Source organism: Corvus cornix, chromosome Z (assembly GCF_000738735.6).
Source record: "Corvus cornix cornix isolate S_Up_H32 chromosome Z, ASM73873v5, whole genome shotgun sequence".
Lineage (NCBI taxonomy): Eukaryota > Metazoa > Chordata > Aves > Passeriformes > Corvidae > Corvus > Corvus cornix.
Genome location: NC_046357.1, coordinates 65,439,722 through 65,457,600, shown reverse-complemented (window position 1 = coordinate 65,457,600; position 17,879 = coordinate 65,439,722). Strand labels below are relative to the sequence as shown.

The following is a 17,879-nucleotide window of genomic DNA, read 5'->3' as shown; positions in this document are numbered from 1 at the left end:
TATGTTAAAAGCCATGCTTGGCTAACTCTAAGATGTAATTGAATGTCTTGTGTTGTAATGTAATTGAATGTTGTGGTGGCAACAGCACAAAGACAAGAACTGAGCACTCAAGAGACTCATAGGGAAGTTTAAATACGAGAAAAGTACTTAATGTTATATTGCAGTAAAAAAGTGCAATACAAATACATTGGAATATAAAGTGTACCAAAAATGACCTAGTGCACAAGAAAAAAGGATCATTGAACCTAGAATAAATTCTGAACACTATAATATATGTTTACACTACAGTTTCTTTACCACTTTTCTACACATTAAAAATATGAGGAACAAAACTTACAGATATTGCTGGAGAAAGAGTGATGTTCCCTATAGACACTTTTAATTCATCCAAAGAAGGCATAGTGTATTGAGAGCTGTTATTGGGCTGGACAGGTTTTATTTCCACATGGAACCTCCTGGGTTCATCATCTTCAGAGTCAGAATCACTGGATGAATAGAAATGGTTCTCTTTGGTATGTTTTTCTCAGTTAAGGTGGAAATACCACAAAGTCATCTGCTTAATCTACTTCATAATTATGCTCCACAAAATGCTCATTTAAGTGACCTCTTTGTGCACTTACTTACACCCACAGTCCAAAAATCACAAATCAGAGTTAAAATTTAGGGGTTTATTCCACTTATCTTCATAATGATGATTCTGTTCAGAAAAACATGATGTCATAACTGAAGAATGGCACTATCTGTTATATAACTGAACAACTGCATATTTGAAGGCATGAGGTTAAATTTAAGATTCTAGAGCAGCAACACTTCTGCATGTTCAAATTATAATTTGCAAGACTCCAACAGGGATTCTAACAGACGTATGGAAAATGTAGAAATCTTTTAAACCGAGTGAAGAAAAGCCTAGGTTCTTTAATAAGCAGTGAAATGCCCTTGGTACCTGTACCTAACACTAACAGAGAAGGAAAGAACAGGAGCTACTGTTACCTGCTCCTTTTACAGTGTGGCACTGGAAATTTTACAAGAAAGGATGCCAGAAGGCTGCACAGTAAACTGAACAATATCAACTGCTTAAAGTACTGCCATCTTGGGAAAAAAAGGAATCACAATGACATCTCAGCCTTCAAAATAAGGAAAATGTAACAGCCCTTTATATGCACAGGAGCTGCACTGAAGAAAACTGCATCTGTTTTGGCAAGAAAAACTTGAAAATTTCCCTCTACAGAAATACAAAAGTTTTGTACCACCTGGAAGAACTGTACATATTCTCTAAGTGGCTTCTGTTATTTTGACCTGAAAATATGACAGACATTTGCATTAAATTCCTTCAAACTATTCCCTAACACAGTTTTAAACCTGAACCTTAAAGACATTCCAAACCTACTTCAGCTGAAAGGATCTGAAAGTTGTGGTGAGGAAAAAGCCATATATCTTCATCTGACAGACTACCTGTTCCTTCAAAATGAAGCTATAGAAAAGGTTTCAAAGACAAGTAATTTTAATTTCATCAAAAGATTTCTTGTCCTGAAAATTATCACTGACCATCAAGATTCATTTCGTACAAATAAGACAGTTCTTGTAAAGTGCTTTGCCAATACAGATTTAAGTCAGACTTATTGACTGTCATTATAATTAATGTCCTCCAAAAATTATTTCAAGAGCTCCCATCAACAGAATAAATTTCTAGAGGCTAAGGGAGGAAAAGAGGAAGGGAGCTTGAATCTGTTCAAGATTTTCAGAAGCTGAAGTACTATCTCATTACAGATTGCAAATCACTGATATTTTTCACTGAATGCATGCCTTTTCTCTTGTTTCACAACAAAAAAAGAGATAATAAAAAAAAGGATGTCCAGATGAGTCATTCATTACAAGTATGAATGTTGTTTTCTTCTCTCTCACTTTCAGAAATACACGCAAAGCATGAAGTAATACTCCTCTCAGAACTGGATAAAAGTCTGTCACTCTTATATCACTTTTGTAAATAGGAGATAACGTCAACTGCTTTTGTTGCTACAGGACTCTTCCATGTGGGCATTAGAGGCATATTCTGCAAAGTTGATGAAAACAAAGAAGTTATTATTATGAACTGGCCCACCGCAATGAGCTGTTAACTGCTTAAAAGTTTTTGCAATTTAAGGTAATTTTACAGCCTAAATTCACTTTTCATCTGAAGTACCTAGAAAATTCAGTGAATACATTACCAAAAATTAGCTATCTTGCTAACATACTAGGCTTGCTTAGATCTATGGTAATTATACCCAGCTATTAAGAAGAGCATTCCTCTGTGATGGTAGGGAAAAAAGAGGACAAGAATTTTACTCCAAAGCAACAGGGGAATGGCAGAGAAAAAATCTTGAGCCTCCATAAATGTGACTCAGAAGAAAATCTATTCTGTATATGAAAGCTACTATTAAAAAGACAGTAAAAGCTAAAAGCACCAGCTGGAAACAGCATGTGGTGTAATGACTTCATTAAGTAACAGAAATTCTATTTCTACACTGCTGGAGCTCCCAATCATCTTAATGGCACTATAAAAAAATGGGAGGGTGCAGGTATAGTACAGATAACCACACCATCCACTTTAAAAAGTTTGCAGACTTTACTTTATAAACTCTCTGAGATCTTTTCAAGGAGAGAGATCTGCATGGAAGATTTTGTTCTGGCTATTTTTTTTCTTTTTATTTTTACTGTCCTTTTAAAGTTTCCTTAAGGGAACTTCTCAGTTCATTATGGTTCCTTTTAAAGAGACCTGATCTAATCTAATCTGTAACATTTAACATGTAACACCACATCTAAGAAAAAATTTGGTTCATTTTACAAAAGATATGAATGTAAGAATACAAGGTTGAAACATAGGCATAAATGTCATTTATCTTTCTTAACTCTTTAGGCAGTACTTCCTCTCTCCAAAGAACTGTAGTAACATCAAATAACTTGGCATAACAATAGTAAAAAGGATATCCTGTGTTGCTTCTGGTTTAATGCTGTATCCTTCATCATCTACATCAGGAAAGTTCTAAAAATAACAACAAAAATTATGCTATTGACAAATAACTAAAAAACAATGTGGTTCTTACATCAGGCTGAATTTTACATCATTGACAACTTAAAATTACAACATTATTCAACATTATTAGTTATCTGAAGTTACGACCTGTCATTCAGAAATTATGTGACAAGATACCTCAGCACAAAATGCAACAAAAGAAGCTCTAAATTCCCTGTGAAAACTGGCAAGTTTGCAATGCGTCAACTTTTACTAATCAATCACTAATTAATTACCAATTGATTAACTACTAATCAATTACTTTATCAAAAAGGACAGAAATTAACATTAGTTTAGCTTTAGGACTGAGTTAAATTAGCCTACCATTCTCTTGGCCCCAGAAAATTTTCTCAGTTTTTACTGCTCTCAGCTAAGACACAAGATGTTCTGATGGTGCAGAGGCAAAACCTGTATTAAGTACTAGTCAATATTTAAATATGCAAGCAAAAGCACAGGTTGCAACTTCCACTCCCCCTAGAAAAGGCAGCATGCCTGCACTGTTGCTTCAGAAAAGAATATCCACATCACAAGTGCTCAAAATTTTATTCCAAAGTTTTCCTTTACACATCTCCAACACTATCCTGAATCTTCAAAGCCAATAAGGATCTGGGAACATAAGACAAGTTCTTTTTTTTCGTTCTTGCAGGCAATTAAATAGAAATTGAAAAGAATGATGTTAAAATAACTTAGAATGCTAAGCTAAGCATATAACTTCATTAAAAAAACTTTGGAGCAGAGAGAAACAAATCTCCAAGATTATCTAAATTTTAAAAATGCACAAAACCCCCACATCATGTATATTATATATATGTGGATACGTAGATACTTTCCCCACTCAGAAGAAAAACATCCACTCACAACTTTGTATGCATAGGCAGTGTATGTGAACTGCTAAATGTTTCAGTACGTTTATCACAAAAAAACCACAACCAAGGTGTCTTCAAAATGCAGTGATTTTAGCAGTTATTAATATCTTATAAAAATTAGACTGTGGAGACATACATATAAAAATATATATAATATAAAAGTGACTTCTTCTAGTGTAGCAATCAGTTTATCAGAAAGCAGGTATTGGGAAGCAATTTGACCAACAGATATGTATACACAGTATGGCCAAAATGTAATTTATTGGAAGTCATGAGATACAACAAAATGACTTTTGCTGGTGATTTCAAGTGGACAAGCAAGGAAATTCATGACTTCAGCTAAAATTTGAAGCCAAGTTTAAAGAGAATATCTCTGAATAGCTTTTGAAGTACAGAAGACAAACATTAAAATGATTAGAATGTAGTTATCCTTCTGTTTCTTTTACATATATCATAAATGGGATCTCTGGTAATTTACTAAGAAAGATTCTCCTCTATACAGGTCCCTAAATTTAGCACTTCTAAAATAAATGGAATTTACACATAGCTCAAACTTTCTGCTAAAAAAAGTGTAAGAAATAGAATCCTGTACAGATGTAAGACTGTACCAAATTAAATACTACATCAAACTAAGGCCAAAACCCAACATTTAAGCTCTCCAACCTTAAAATATAGAACATATAGATGGAATTTCTTGAAATATTTGTAGGATCTAGACTTCACTGCTATTTGATTAATAAGTAAATAAATAAGAACAACAACAACAAAAAAAAGTAGGAAGACTACAATCACACGGTCCAATACTTTAGCTCTACTCGCTCAAATCAGGGTTCTTAGCTACGCTTGACCTCAAGCTGACCTTGTTTATATACCAGAAACCACTAATGAAACTTGACATCAAAGTAAACAGAACAAAAACATACAGCTAAAGGGTAAGTATATTTTCTTGTAACACTAAAAATTCTGAATTCTGAAATTACTTTAGTTGTCATACTACGTAATTTTCCATAGATCAGGATCATTCATGGTTAAGAAGAATTGAAAATCAATGAAAATCTTTAAATATACAACATTTAATTTTTCTTACAGCTGGGCCATATATGTAAAGTATATTATTACTGGGCTGACACAGCACACACAATGTAGCTGGAAAAACTATTCTGATATAAAATTGTGAGAGAACTTAGTTCGTAGAAGTTATTTTCATTGCATTATTTTTAATTTACTGAATAATCTCTAGGATGAAGTAAGTCCTTAGAATGCAATAAAATCTTAAACTGTTTTACTTTCTTTCTTAATACTTTCATGATAATTATTTCTGGTCTTGCTAATATACTTGAATAATCTGTTCCTCAGAAATAGCCCTTTAGCATGCAATCAGTTTTCACAACTTCATGTACATAACAGAGACGGATACTTAACAGCTTAAGTTCTGAACACAGGAGAAGAAAATTCCTTCCTTCTTTTTCAGCTGGTCTATATTACCACTTTTTTTCTAGCCCTGTATAGAAAACATAATTTTTTTTCCAATACCTAAAATTTAAATGTAATTTCAAAAATCTGACTCTCAGCAGTGTATACAGACATAAATAATTTGCTTTTTATTTCCAGCCTTTTCAGTAATTCAGATCGATCTTGTGCCAATTTATGATCATTCTTAACACCTGCTTTAATTAATGAGACACTGAATTTATATTTTTGTGTAAACCAACATAAAAAATGGGTGGAAGAGATACTTGATATACCTTTGAATAGACAAAGGCAAATTGTGTCACAAACAAGCAAAACGGTACCTCACAATCTTATAAGTAGTAATTTCAAAATACTGTTCTCAATATTATGAATGGTTGAACCAGTGAATGTTCTGGTTTCTGAAATACCAACATTTTATTTGCAAATCTACATTTAATAACAGTGGTAGATAACACAGCAGCTTGAGAGAGACCCATACTCATGAATCTGATGCTAATGAAGGCATGTACATCTATTTGACTAATTTTTCTCCCTTCTCCACACTCCTACAGTTACAGAACTATATATTATGTCATGGACAACAATGTGTCTTAAGTATCAGGCACACAAAACAGACAAGACCTGATTTGCCTATCATGCTGATCAGAGGTTAAGCTCACAACCTGCATGTATACCTGTATAATTTTTGAACTTCAGCACACAAGATGATGGTCTTTGCAAACTTTGGCCTTTGGGAAAAGTTACTATTAATATGATGGGGATGAAGGTCTGGTTTAGTCCCCTACACAAACATGCGTAGTGGTCTTTGCAGCCAAAAAAATCCCAACAACCTCATTATGCATGCAAATTGAACTCTGCAGAAGTAACTGGAATGGTGGACTTCCAGGAAGCCTTTTTGAGGTTCTGTTAAGCAATTAAACATGCAGCTTTAAAAGCCACAGTTTTCCCTGTGTTTGCAGATGTAATACAACGCATTAATTGAGATCTTATATAGCTTTAAACATACACCAGAAACTTAGGTGTATACCTTTGTCTTTGTCTTGGTATATTCTACAAGCATTCTGGGGTGAATAGTTTTTCAAAGAAGTAAAGCATAAGGCCTTGATAAATAAAATATAACTGCCTATATAAGAAGCTTGAGGACCAAGCATTCCAGTGACAAAACATATTTTTTTAGTTTTGGTGAATAATTTATTTCATTTTCCTTGCTCTGTCCCATCTGTCATCCAAAAGTGATGGAAGAAGCCACACCATTACCATGTCATTAGTGTCTCTGGGCTACATACAAAGGACAAGGGAGGAACATATGGAGCATACTGCAGTCTAGCTACTTCATTTGGCCCTTCCTCTGTGCTGTTGACAGGCTGGTCATCAGTCAAGAAGCGAAGAACCTTCACTATGCTCCAGTTTGATTTCTTCATATTTCCTTTTCTCCTGGGATAACTACAGTGGTTATGAGAGCTCCTTATCAAGTTTTCCTGAAGGTATGCTTCAAGATGCAGTGCAGCTGAACAGCTCACTCTGCTTTTTTCTGCCAGAACTCAACTGACTTCCTGTAATCCAGGTGAGGACTCTAAGTAAGCAGCTGAATCTCATAGGCTGGAACAAGAGAACAAAAAGCCTCTCCACTTTAGACATATTTGAGATGAAAATTTGACTCTGGCATACCCTTAGGTTAAGACAGAAGCAGAATATTGGCCTCCTCTCCTTAGGGTGCCTATTAACCCAAAAGACACAGAAGAAGAGAGTAGACAGTCAGTTTCTCCTATTGTTAGAAATGCAGAAAGAAAGAAAAATGGGTATTCAAAGTGCCCCTGTCTTGTGCTGTGATAGAAAGCCTTGTCCTCTGTATCAATAGCAGCTACTCAAAATCAAATGCTGTAAAATGCAAATAAAGAAAAATATTTTAATTTCACTAAACATTAGGTTACGCCTGTGCTCCACTTCTCAGAATCTGATGGCTCCAAATTCAACCAGTCCCCAACAACCAGAGTGGTCCATAATTCTATATAACTGTAATTATGCTACACTCGCATGTGAAGAGGTTAATGAAAAGTTCTGGATGCCTTGATATGTGTTTGCATTTCAGTTTCCCATGAAAAAAAAACTTTCAGCATTATGTTCTGTACATCTGTGACTCCCTTCTTAATTACTTTTGAACTTACTGGACAATTTCAAAAGGATTTGACAGACAGAACAGAGAACTCAAAGATAATTACATTGCTACGGTCTTCATGAAAATAGGCAGTGAAGTAGAAGGAGATCAGCAAGCATCCCAGCCAAGGGAAAGGTTGCAATCCCAATTCAGATCTTGCTGGACACAAGTGGAACCTTGTAAAAGCTCCCCCAAAATGTGAGTTTCTTTTAGACCTCCTATCTTCCTAGGGAACATCTCTAGAGACATGGCAAACTCATGGGAAACAAGACAGTTAGTTCAGCCTTTATAAAAACTTTCTAAGCCAAAACCCCCATACAGAGTCAGCCTTCAGTTGCTATCTCTTTCTAGTGCACACACTTCCTACTACAAACTTTCCACTTTTCTTAATTATCAAGGTTTAGCTTAATTAAAGTTACACTACAGATTGACATATAAAAAACTCAGGAATTTTAAATCTCATGAGATATTGTCACCTATATTTAAACAGAGACTGCTTATTGAAGTGGTCAACCTTTTTAACAAACTCCAGTTCTTAGTCCACAGCTGCCTACTTATGAGCACATGAAGACCTCTTACCAAAAAAATACTTACAGGACTTAACATTTTCTTAATTTATTTTTCAGTATATATAATCCGACAGCTACAAAAGCGGATCTGTTTTACTACAGATAAATTTGAGAATGTCCATTCTGGGACAAAAGACATTTTTTAGGACCACCTCACCATTTTGTTTTTGGAAACGAAGAATACAATACTGCATTATAAATTTTGGACTAGTGAGAAGGCCTTCATGGTATTGACTACATAGTATGTTCAAAGATCCACAGCAGCACACAGAACTAGTAGATAATGTATAGAAGTCAGTTCTTCCTAGATCCTTAACTTGAAATTTTTCAGTATTTTACCTTGGTACTTATGTTTTCATATAATTGTAGAGTGATTATTTCTTACATTCCTTTCACACAATTAAAATTTTTGAAAAATAAACAAAAGCCACCTTTTAAAAAATGATCACATTAATCATATATATGCCAGACAGGTTTTCTGTAAGCGACCAGAACTGACAAAATAATTGGAACATCTCGAGTTGAATTTTCTGAGGTCTGTTCCTCAGTATTTCCTAGCAATCAAACACGAATTATAATTGCCTTAATTTTTTTTTTTGTTTAATAATAGGTTTCCAAGTTCAAGTTCTTGAAATGTGTAATTTATTGCAAATATCCATAAAAACAAATCCTCCTAGAGATAATATACATGGTTTAAACTATTTAGATCAGGTTTGAAAAATCAAACAGAAAGGAAATGCAAAAGTAAAAACCAAGAAAAATTAAAACCATTTGAAATGAGACATTTCAGAAGAGGACTCCAACCTTAAAACATAAAAGCACAATGGATTGCTTGTTTGTAAGGGGTGAAACGAATCTCATATCTCAAATCATTTTTTCACTAGAATTACAGTAATGATTTCTGCTATTAAAGCATTCTATCACTCTACAGAATACCGCTGTTGCTTGAAAAAAGCAAGAAGAAATCATAGACCAAATTTTAAACTCCAATACAGTCATAAAATGTTAAGCAGGCAAAAAAAATACAACAAAATACAATAACAATTAACATAGATGATCATATGGCAGCCAGAAAGAATGTCCAACCAATTTATAGCTGAATTTTTGGAACTAATTGTTTTCAAAAAACATGGACACCAAAACAAGCAAAGAAAATAAACATTGCAAGTCAGATCCAGTTGTGGTTCACTCCAGTGACTCAACCTGATTTTACTTCCATGAGAAGCTTGATAATTATAAGGATCATTCGATAGTTACTTTCTTTTAAATGTACGCAAGGAAAGAAATTTGCTGCTAGTCAAGATGACTGCATAGTATAAAACAACTGTCTTGGCAAGAATTTCACATGTTCTTACACATATAGTTCTGTTGTGTGGCAAAACTTACTTTTCCCCATTTAGAAGGATGGTGCTACTAGATGTTTCAAATCAAGTTTCTCAAAACAAGTTTTAATATTAGGTCCTAAAACCTCCTAGTTAGCAAATAAAAATAAGAAAATCCACAAAATAAGTGAACTTGAAAACTTAAATTCTGTAATATAATTGGCATCTAAATAAATAAACTAAAACCAAATTAGTCTACAGAAAATCACTTATTCTGTAATTTTTTCCCATATATAGCTATAGGGAGTTACAATCTTTGTTATGTATTAATTCAAGAGAAGATACATCTTTGCATAAAAAGAAAAGATCAAATTAAGGAAATAAAAAACAATTAACATAGTTTAATTTTTTTACCTGGCCACTCAAATTAAATTGCAATGGCCACTTACCTGAATTGACTAAAAAAAATTGTAAAACATAGCACAGATCTAACTAACAGTAATGAAAACCAAACCATTAAAAAAGTGCATCTAGAAATACTGCATTTAAAGCCATATTTTAAAAAGTCTATTCCTACACTCTATTGCCAGTAGTAAAGCAGAACATTATCAATATCAGAAGGATTTCTCAAAAGAACCAGTAGTAAGCAGAGGAATATGATGATACAAAGTTGAGTCCACAATAAACTAAACCTTTTTCTTTCTTAGAATCTATTAGCCAAAAAACTTAAACTATTAACTGAAAAATAAAGTAATATACACTTGCAGTAAAAACACCTTGCTTAAAACCTAAAATTGTTAGGAAACAAAAATGCATTACTGACACTTGTTTGTACATACTGCTGAAGATTGTATACTGCACAAAATTAACACTTTGACTATGCTATGAAAATACTAAATCCTCTATCAGATAAATAATGTATTGCAGGGACTGTATGTAAATTAAGTTTCATCAGATTGTAGGGCTTGATAGTATTAGCATATGCATTTATTTTGGGAAGAAGTCTACTTACAACTGAGTCTGCATCTGGACACTCCCTATTAAAAAAAATAAAGAAAATTTACAATTATAAAATGCACAAATTATTTTATTCATACATTTTTTCCTTCAGTATTTTAAATTAATTTGAAACAGTGCATTTAAACCTTTTGCCTTTCAGATTCTTGAAATTTTTACTTTAAATAATCCACATTCAACTGAATGAGACTTAAATAACAGCTGACAGTTAAAACTCAAAAAAAATTATGAAAAATCAAACTCACATACTAGTGAAAAGAATTAAAAAATAATAACCAAAAACTCCAGAAAGGTGAGGACTATCACTGTGTTCTGGATGAACATACTTTAAGATTCAGGTCCTCATGGCTGATGTGTGCAGTAAGTAGAAGTCATCGATCCTAACAAAATAGTCCACATGAAAGTGCAAAACATTTTGGACAAAAACCAGCTCCCAAAGAAACTAAGATTTTCTTTAGAGGAATTCAGAGCTTCCTCTTCTAGAGTTTCATTCTTAGTTCATGTGTGTCAAGCACAGTTGCAGTAAAGTACTAGAAGAGGCTCCACAAAATAACTGAGTACCCTCCTAATAAGCACTTAAAAAAAAAATTCAAAAAGTTGTCTGCAGAAAGGCAGTGGTTGCAAGCACACCATTCGCAAGTGTTAAACTTTTCCACTGCAACTTCGATTTGCACTTAAACTAATGAATGACACTGATTCCCTCTGATGTCGTCAAAAAGCAGAAGCAATTACATTTACAGAATGTGGGAATACTTGAGTAGCATGCAAGTCCTCTCTAATTTGCACCCTGACAAATAGTGATGGTGTAACTGAACAACAATGGTTTTATATCATTAATCTGAACATCCTAAACATGCATTTATAGAAAAAAGAACATGGAAAAAAATCTGATTTATTACAATCTAGAACATCTTATCTGAAAAAACACATCAGTTAAAGGTAAAAAATGTAGTTTTTACTACAGTGCCTTAAAAACAGGTACGAAAAACTTGCTAACATGGAAGCACTACTATAAAATTCAGTACAGCATGTTAAGGAAATGACATTGAGATGAAGGATTCCATCTTCTCTGAAAGGGCTTACACAAAAGAGGACATATGTGACCAAATTTCTAGTTGGTTGACATTTTTCATAGTAGTAGAGCTGTTTTGAAAGATATTTTACTGCTTGAAGAGACAAAGTATATTCTTCCCTTGAGAGATGTGGTTTCAAAAAGTGTTTGTATGCAAACAAGACAGCCTGAGGTCCATAAAAGTTGAGATATGTGAAATATGAGGCAAATGAATGATTATAATTCAGCCCACAATGAAGGTTTTAAAATATAGTGAGCTAACAGATCTCAAACAGAAACAGCAGAACTATTATAATTCAAAGGAGCAACTAACAGCATCTCTCAGGATCTGTTCTATACATGCAAAGAAAACACAACTGTTTGCAACTGTTGGTGAGGTGGAAAATGAGGATATCAGGCTGTAGACAAAAGTACTTTTAAATCACTAGATTTATGATCATTCTTTTAAAATTTAAGAACTAGGTCATGCTTCTGGTATAAGGTAGTATTTCAGAAAATGGAGATTTAATAAGAGAATTTAAGGATTGTAGATAAAAACTAGAACAACCAAACCATGCAAAGCAGTGGTTAGAAGTGAAATCCTTGGCCGAACTACAGCAATATGTAACAGAATACACCATGTATGGTATTTCCCAGAATTAAAGCCATTACTAGGCACACCACCAGTTCAGGCATCAACAGTTTAAAAACTGTCTTGGCAAACTGAAAAGCCTACTAACCATGAGATTTTTTTCTAGATGTGGAAAGTCTGCCCTACACAAACTAAACAAGCTTACAGACTAATAAAACATGAGACCAAGGGAGGACTTGACATCTCTGTGCAGAGAAGTTTCTGATGACAGTTTTATCATTTCCAGTCTGTAACAGGATCATCAAGCTGAAGATTAAATCAGACAAAATACAGACTAGCAATCTATATCTCTAAAGAGATCATAAAAGAAGTGTTAGAATATTTTATGCACGTAATGAATCCTTTGTTATTTATTCGTGAAGTTCTAGTTTATTTAGTGGTTACGGTTTAATGCAAGAATCTCTGTAAAAGCGATGTATGGCACACATTACATAGGAGATTGACATTATGCCATTATACTTTTTCTGATCTCAGAATCTAGTCACTTTTGTAGTGGGTAAATATAGAAACAAAATACTATAAGCACATACTGTTCTTAGGTCATCAATTTTACAGCAGTATGTTAAAAAAACTAGCACTGGTAAAACGTTACTTTAGAAAGTAATTTTAAAAAGCATGTATGCAGATGTTGCCTCTGGAAACATTTCTATATTGCTAAGTTTGTCAAATTGTAAGCTGTTTTCCTGAAATATATGTAGAAATTATGAAAAAAATACATTGACCATAAATACTAATACAGACACTGTGGCTAATTCACCTCAGAACTGTTACTCAAGCTCACTTTTTGGAGAGTTTTATCTCCTGGGAGACGAAGCAATACAAAGAATATGGCAAAGGGTATATTTGGGACATCAGTCCTGAGTTAGAATGATGGTGTTTGAGAAGGGAGTAGGCTCGTGATGTACTGCATAAACATTAAAAGACTTTTCTGTCCTTCAACAGTCTATGTAGAAGTTCTTCTAACAGAAGAATAACTGAAGCTTCAATTCTGCAAACACAGCCATCCAGTACTTTTACCACATACAGACATATTATTTTATTAGGACTAATGTGAATTACATTATCTACAATGCTGAAATGTAGAAGAATGGAAAAATACTTACCTATGCACACCAAAGAATGAAACATGAGTAGACTGCTATGAATACTTACGTTATTTTTTGTTATTTATGTTAAAACCCTTGGTCATAAAAATCGTAAATAACTGTGGTGTTTTCATATCCATCACATTCCTTTAAACCGCTGTTATAAATCCATTTTTTTGTTTAAATATCAGCTCATTTTCATCCCCATTACAGTTTTCATACAAAACAAAGCTTCAGGGTGGAAATACACTTACACAGATTCAGTATCTTTTTCTTTTTTCATTATTCCTGGTAAACCAAAAGGCTTCCTTTTCCGTGGTTTTATTCCTATGGAACAAACATTTTTCATTTATAGATCAAAGAGATAAATGCATATTTAGCAATGTCAAACACAGGTGCATATGAATGCCAATGTTTTAAATGCTTCCACAGGTATGCAGTGGAGATAGGTATGGAGCCAAATTAAGGGAACATTATTCCAATTTGCTTTAGGTAAAATACCAATTAAAAAAAAAAATCAAAATATGGTTCAACACATTAGTAACAAAATCCTTAAAAACTGATTTACATCGCCGAGTTGGGTATACAGATTATGTTTTTTTAATAGTTTTGAGGAACAGGACTCTGCTCACAAAAACTCAACAGGAGTTATTGCTCCAGGCAATCCTGAATAGCCAATGCACTTGGATGAGAAAATGAATGCGGCCTTCTCCACCTACTGCAGTTCAACACCCTGTTGTTATTTCCCTGCATATTCCCAGCAGCTGCAAGCCCCCATCTTTCCTCAAAAGCAGGATCTTGGTCCTGTTAAAAATGAGATTGTTTCTTGGCTTTCCAGCTGATGTGAATTTATGATTTCCCAGTGCTCTAGCCAGCTCTAAGACTGGTTCTCACTGAGTTTGGCATAGGCTTCTCCCCTTTTGTTTCTTCCCTGCTTTTAGCACTGGATACATATAGCTACAGTACTGAAAAAAGTTTGCTTTCATTCCCATTTAATGTACTAAAACTAAAATACACTTAAATATTCCCTCAGACTTACTGCCACATCTGCTTTTTCACAATGTTTGCTGAGGCAGAGCAGACTGCCAAAAAAAATGACTAAATGCAAGCATCTGATCCAACTAGTCTACAGTTCTGTTTTGATGCATGATACTACTGACAGCATGATGTTGAGCAGAGTGGTAGAAATAATCTGGTTTCCAAAATTAAACCACTGTCAATTCAAGCACTTTATTATATTTACCTTTACAAAAATACATTATACAGCACATAAGGAATCTCTCCTCTCCTAGAAACTTTAAATAATTCCAAACTTCTCAAATCAGGTAGCTGTAGAGTCAGTCATATATACTGAGGCACATAATTTCTTCCAAGATTTTTTTTAAATGTCTGGGCTTTATTTTCTCTCTCTGCCCTATGCAGCCCAAAACAATGGCAAATGCAGCATAAGAGTAATTTCTGAACACGGATCTTCTCTGCTTCAGACAGAAGAGATTTTAAGTCTCAGCTGCAGTCTTGGCAACTTAAAAGTTTTTTGGATGCTATAGTTACACTGTTGACTCCTCTGTTCCACAAGTAAATACATAGCTTATGGACAGAAAGCACTTCTTAACCACTTAAAACAATCCTCTAAGGAAAATAAGCTGCACCAACAAAGAAAGACTTTGCAACCATAACATTACATTAGGCTTGGTTTAACTGACACAGTAACAATGGGAAGAGCCTGGGCCATGTTTTGACACTTGTAAATTAAGCTACAACACATTCATAAGTAAATCAAATCCAAACCTCTGCAAAGACAAAGCCTTAGCCAAAGTATATTTGTAGGAAACACTCAAATTATCTGACCTTTATGCATTAGTCTTATAAAAGTTTTATGAGTCTTCTTGTCACTGAAGTTTGTTTCTCAAAAGGAAAACTGCATTTTAGTCTACTGGAGCATTTTAAAGTTATACTTTAAAGTTATACTTTAAAGTTATACAGATTCACATATTGAGTACCCTTTGCTTCACAGTTCAGGTCCTTACCCACAGCATTCTCGTGTAAATAACTATGCTATGGCAACTTACCTTCGGCTACACTGGATGTATTACATTCTTCAAATTCAATAGGGCCTTAAAGAAATGAAAATGAAGATAAACATTAGGTCAAATTTAATCTGTTTTAATGGCAACTAGTATTTCCTGAAAATGTGAGATAATCCAATTACAAATGTAGGTAATAACTGAAAGGCACAATTACTCTGCCAATGGCCAAAGATACTGCAAAGTCATATATGTAAAGCAGTATTTTCACTCTTTCATACTGAAAAATTAAAATACTAGTCATCATATAACTACAATTCAATTGCCTATGCTACTACAACATCTAATTGGTGTCCTTATTCAAAATTGCATCTATTATATAGCATCAGTGTAAGGTTTTCAATGTATCTTCTTTTAATGAACAAGAGTTGTATAAGTGAAAATGAAAAGGAGAAGCTATGATTTTGAAAGTCACACTTTTGCTAACTCTGCATTGCTAGTTGTAGTGTTTCCTCTCCATAGCCAACTAAAGCAATAAAGAGGACAATTTTTTTCAAAAAATCATTAAGACTCAACAGGATTAAAAAAAAAAAAAAAAAAAGGCAGAAACACTAGTTAAGTTTTGGATCTAAAGAAATCCCTCACATTATAGTTGACACAAATTAGTTGACACAAATTGACACAAACAAGTCAGTTGACTTTGCAAATGGATGACCTAACTCTCATTTATTCGATCTGGCCAGGTCTAGGATTTATTTAATCCCAGTATGAGCCATTTTAGGGAGCAAGTGTACAGAAAGCAGTGTGAGTTTCTGTAGGACCTTGTTTAGGGAATGGCAGAATCATACCAGCCCTTGTGGAAGTCCAGTGAAAACAGAGACCACATGCAGGCAGGCACCTTTTCTTCCAGCCCATGTTTCATTATCTTGTAGCTGTACCCCCAAGAAGAAAAAGTTTAGCATGCTATCACTGTGCCACAGGGGTTATTACTTACCTTTCCGCAAACATTTTGATAGCATACACACAAGTTTATACACAGATAACATTACAGGTAGGACAGAGGGAAAAAATACTTCTAATTGCTTTTATAAAAAAAATTATGGCGTGCAAAAAGTCTTGGTTTATATTTATTGTAATTAAGACTAAGTCTGCAAAATTTTCCCTATCAGTAAAAACAAATCTAAGTATTTGTAAAACAGCAGGATGAGAATTTTGGACTAGAACCCATCAATATCTCTTTTATCATAATGTAATTGTTTGGCCTCCAAAAGATGCTCTTGAAAGCAGAATATTAAAAGAAAAATCTCAAGTCTTAACAGCCCTTTAAATTTCAATTAGTAAATCACTTCAAATGCTAGTTTAACTATTTAATGTAGCAAGACAAGATGCAAATTCCTAACAGTTCTCTCAATCTCTTACATGTTGTAAATACATGTGCATTTTAGGCTGGTCTTGCAATCCTTTATCCTTGGCTCTCACTAAATTTACAGTAAAACAAAGTCAGTATGCTCCAAAAAGAAGCAAACCTGGGTATTTTGCAAAACAAAAGAACAGAAAAAAAAAATCCAGGAAAACTGACGTTTAGAACGGTACATGTCTACATCTCCACACTGATTTAATCAACATTTTATTTTACAAATTTAAACTCTATTGTTCAAAGGATATGAAGCAAGAAATTCAGAAAAATGCCATAAAATATAGGAGGTGAAGAACACAACCAATACTTCTTCAGAACTACACTTTGGACAACACATTTTTCATCACTTTGCTAATGATTCAACTACGTCTGTTTCTTGCTTCTATACATACTCCCATTTCACTAGGAAAAATAAAATAAAAAGCCAAAACAACCACAAACACTCATCCCCAAAACAAAAGAAAGTAACCTGTAAACACTGAGACTTAAACATATTTTCAGAGGAATAAAATACTCAGACATTTTCAGAATTCCACCTTTTTCTTTATCCTTTCCAGCTACTAAGACTGATCCCCCGAATTTTAAGACTTTTACACTAATGATTAAAAAAAATAATGAAGGCCGAAGTATAGGTCATCCATATTTCAGATCAGTATCTTAACTTTCACTCCTAAAACAAGCAGAAAGGAAAGATTTGCTTTAACAAGACATCCAAGTTCCTTTATTTTTTCCATTATGCTTGCTTAAAACACTTGTCTTTAAAAGTGGTTTTTTTACACCTTTCTAAAACATTTTTATTTGAAGACACATTCCTCTGTACTACGGAAACACACAGATATCGTGTGAACCAGTTCCAATTCAAAAACCTATTTTGATCCTAACTTACCTTTCCTACTTAACTCAAATTTGAATATGGCTCCTCTTCCTTTGGAATTTCAGAAATTCATGTCAGTGGCTGTTTCTAATTACTCCACAAATACTAATAAATTAAGTTCAGCATTGTTCTCTTTTTGTAAAATTTGTATTTAACCCACCCTCACCAATATAACACGTATGCATTGTTGCATTATTTGCTTAGAGCAAAGGCAAATTCATACAGTTTGCCATTTTGAATGGAGCAGAGTGAAATTTGTAGCAGTTTTAAATTTCCTGACAAGTTTTTTTCTGCAACGTCAGACCTCCCAACAGTTCTGCTTCCT

General features: G+C 33.8%; 1 protein-coding gene across 9 annotated transcripts in view; it reads right to left on the bottom strand.

Annotated features, from left to right (window-relative positions):
- The window catches only part of FCHO2 (FCH and mu domain containing endocytic adaptor 2), an 85,809-nt gene that overhangs the window by 27,489 nt on the left and 40,441 nt on the right, over positions 1 to 17,879 (bottom strand). For 7 of the 9 annotated variants that reach the window (XM_039566509.1, XM_039566502.1, XM_039566503.1 and 4 more), the window contains 5 exons: positions 15,309 to 15,353; positions 13,494 to 13,566; positions 10,447 to 10,471; positions 2,965 to 3,019; positions 338 to 516 (listed from right to left, as the gene is read on the bottom strand). In XM_039566509.1, the coding sequence (XP_039422443.1) occupies positions 338 to 516; positions 2,965 to 3,019; positions 10,447 to 10,471; positions 13,494 to 13,566; positions 15,309 to 15,353 (377 nt within the window). Of the gene's footprint in view, positions 1 to 337; positions 517 to 2,964; positions 3,020 to 7,056; positions 7,106 to 7,607; positions 10,410 to 10,446; positions 10,472 to 13,493; positions 13,570 to 15,308; positions 15,354 to 17,879 lie in introns of those variants that run through there. The other 2 variants (XM_020584173.2, XM_020584172.2) reach the window with 2 other exon arrangements.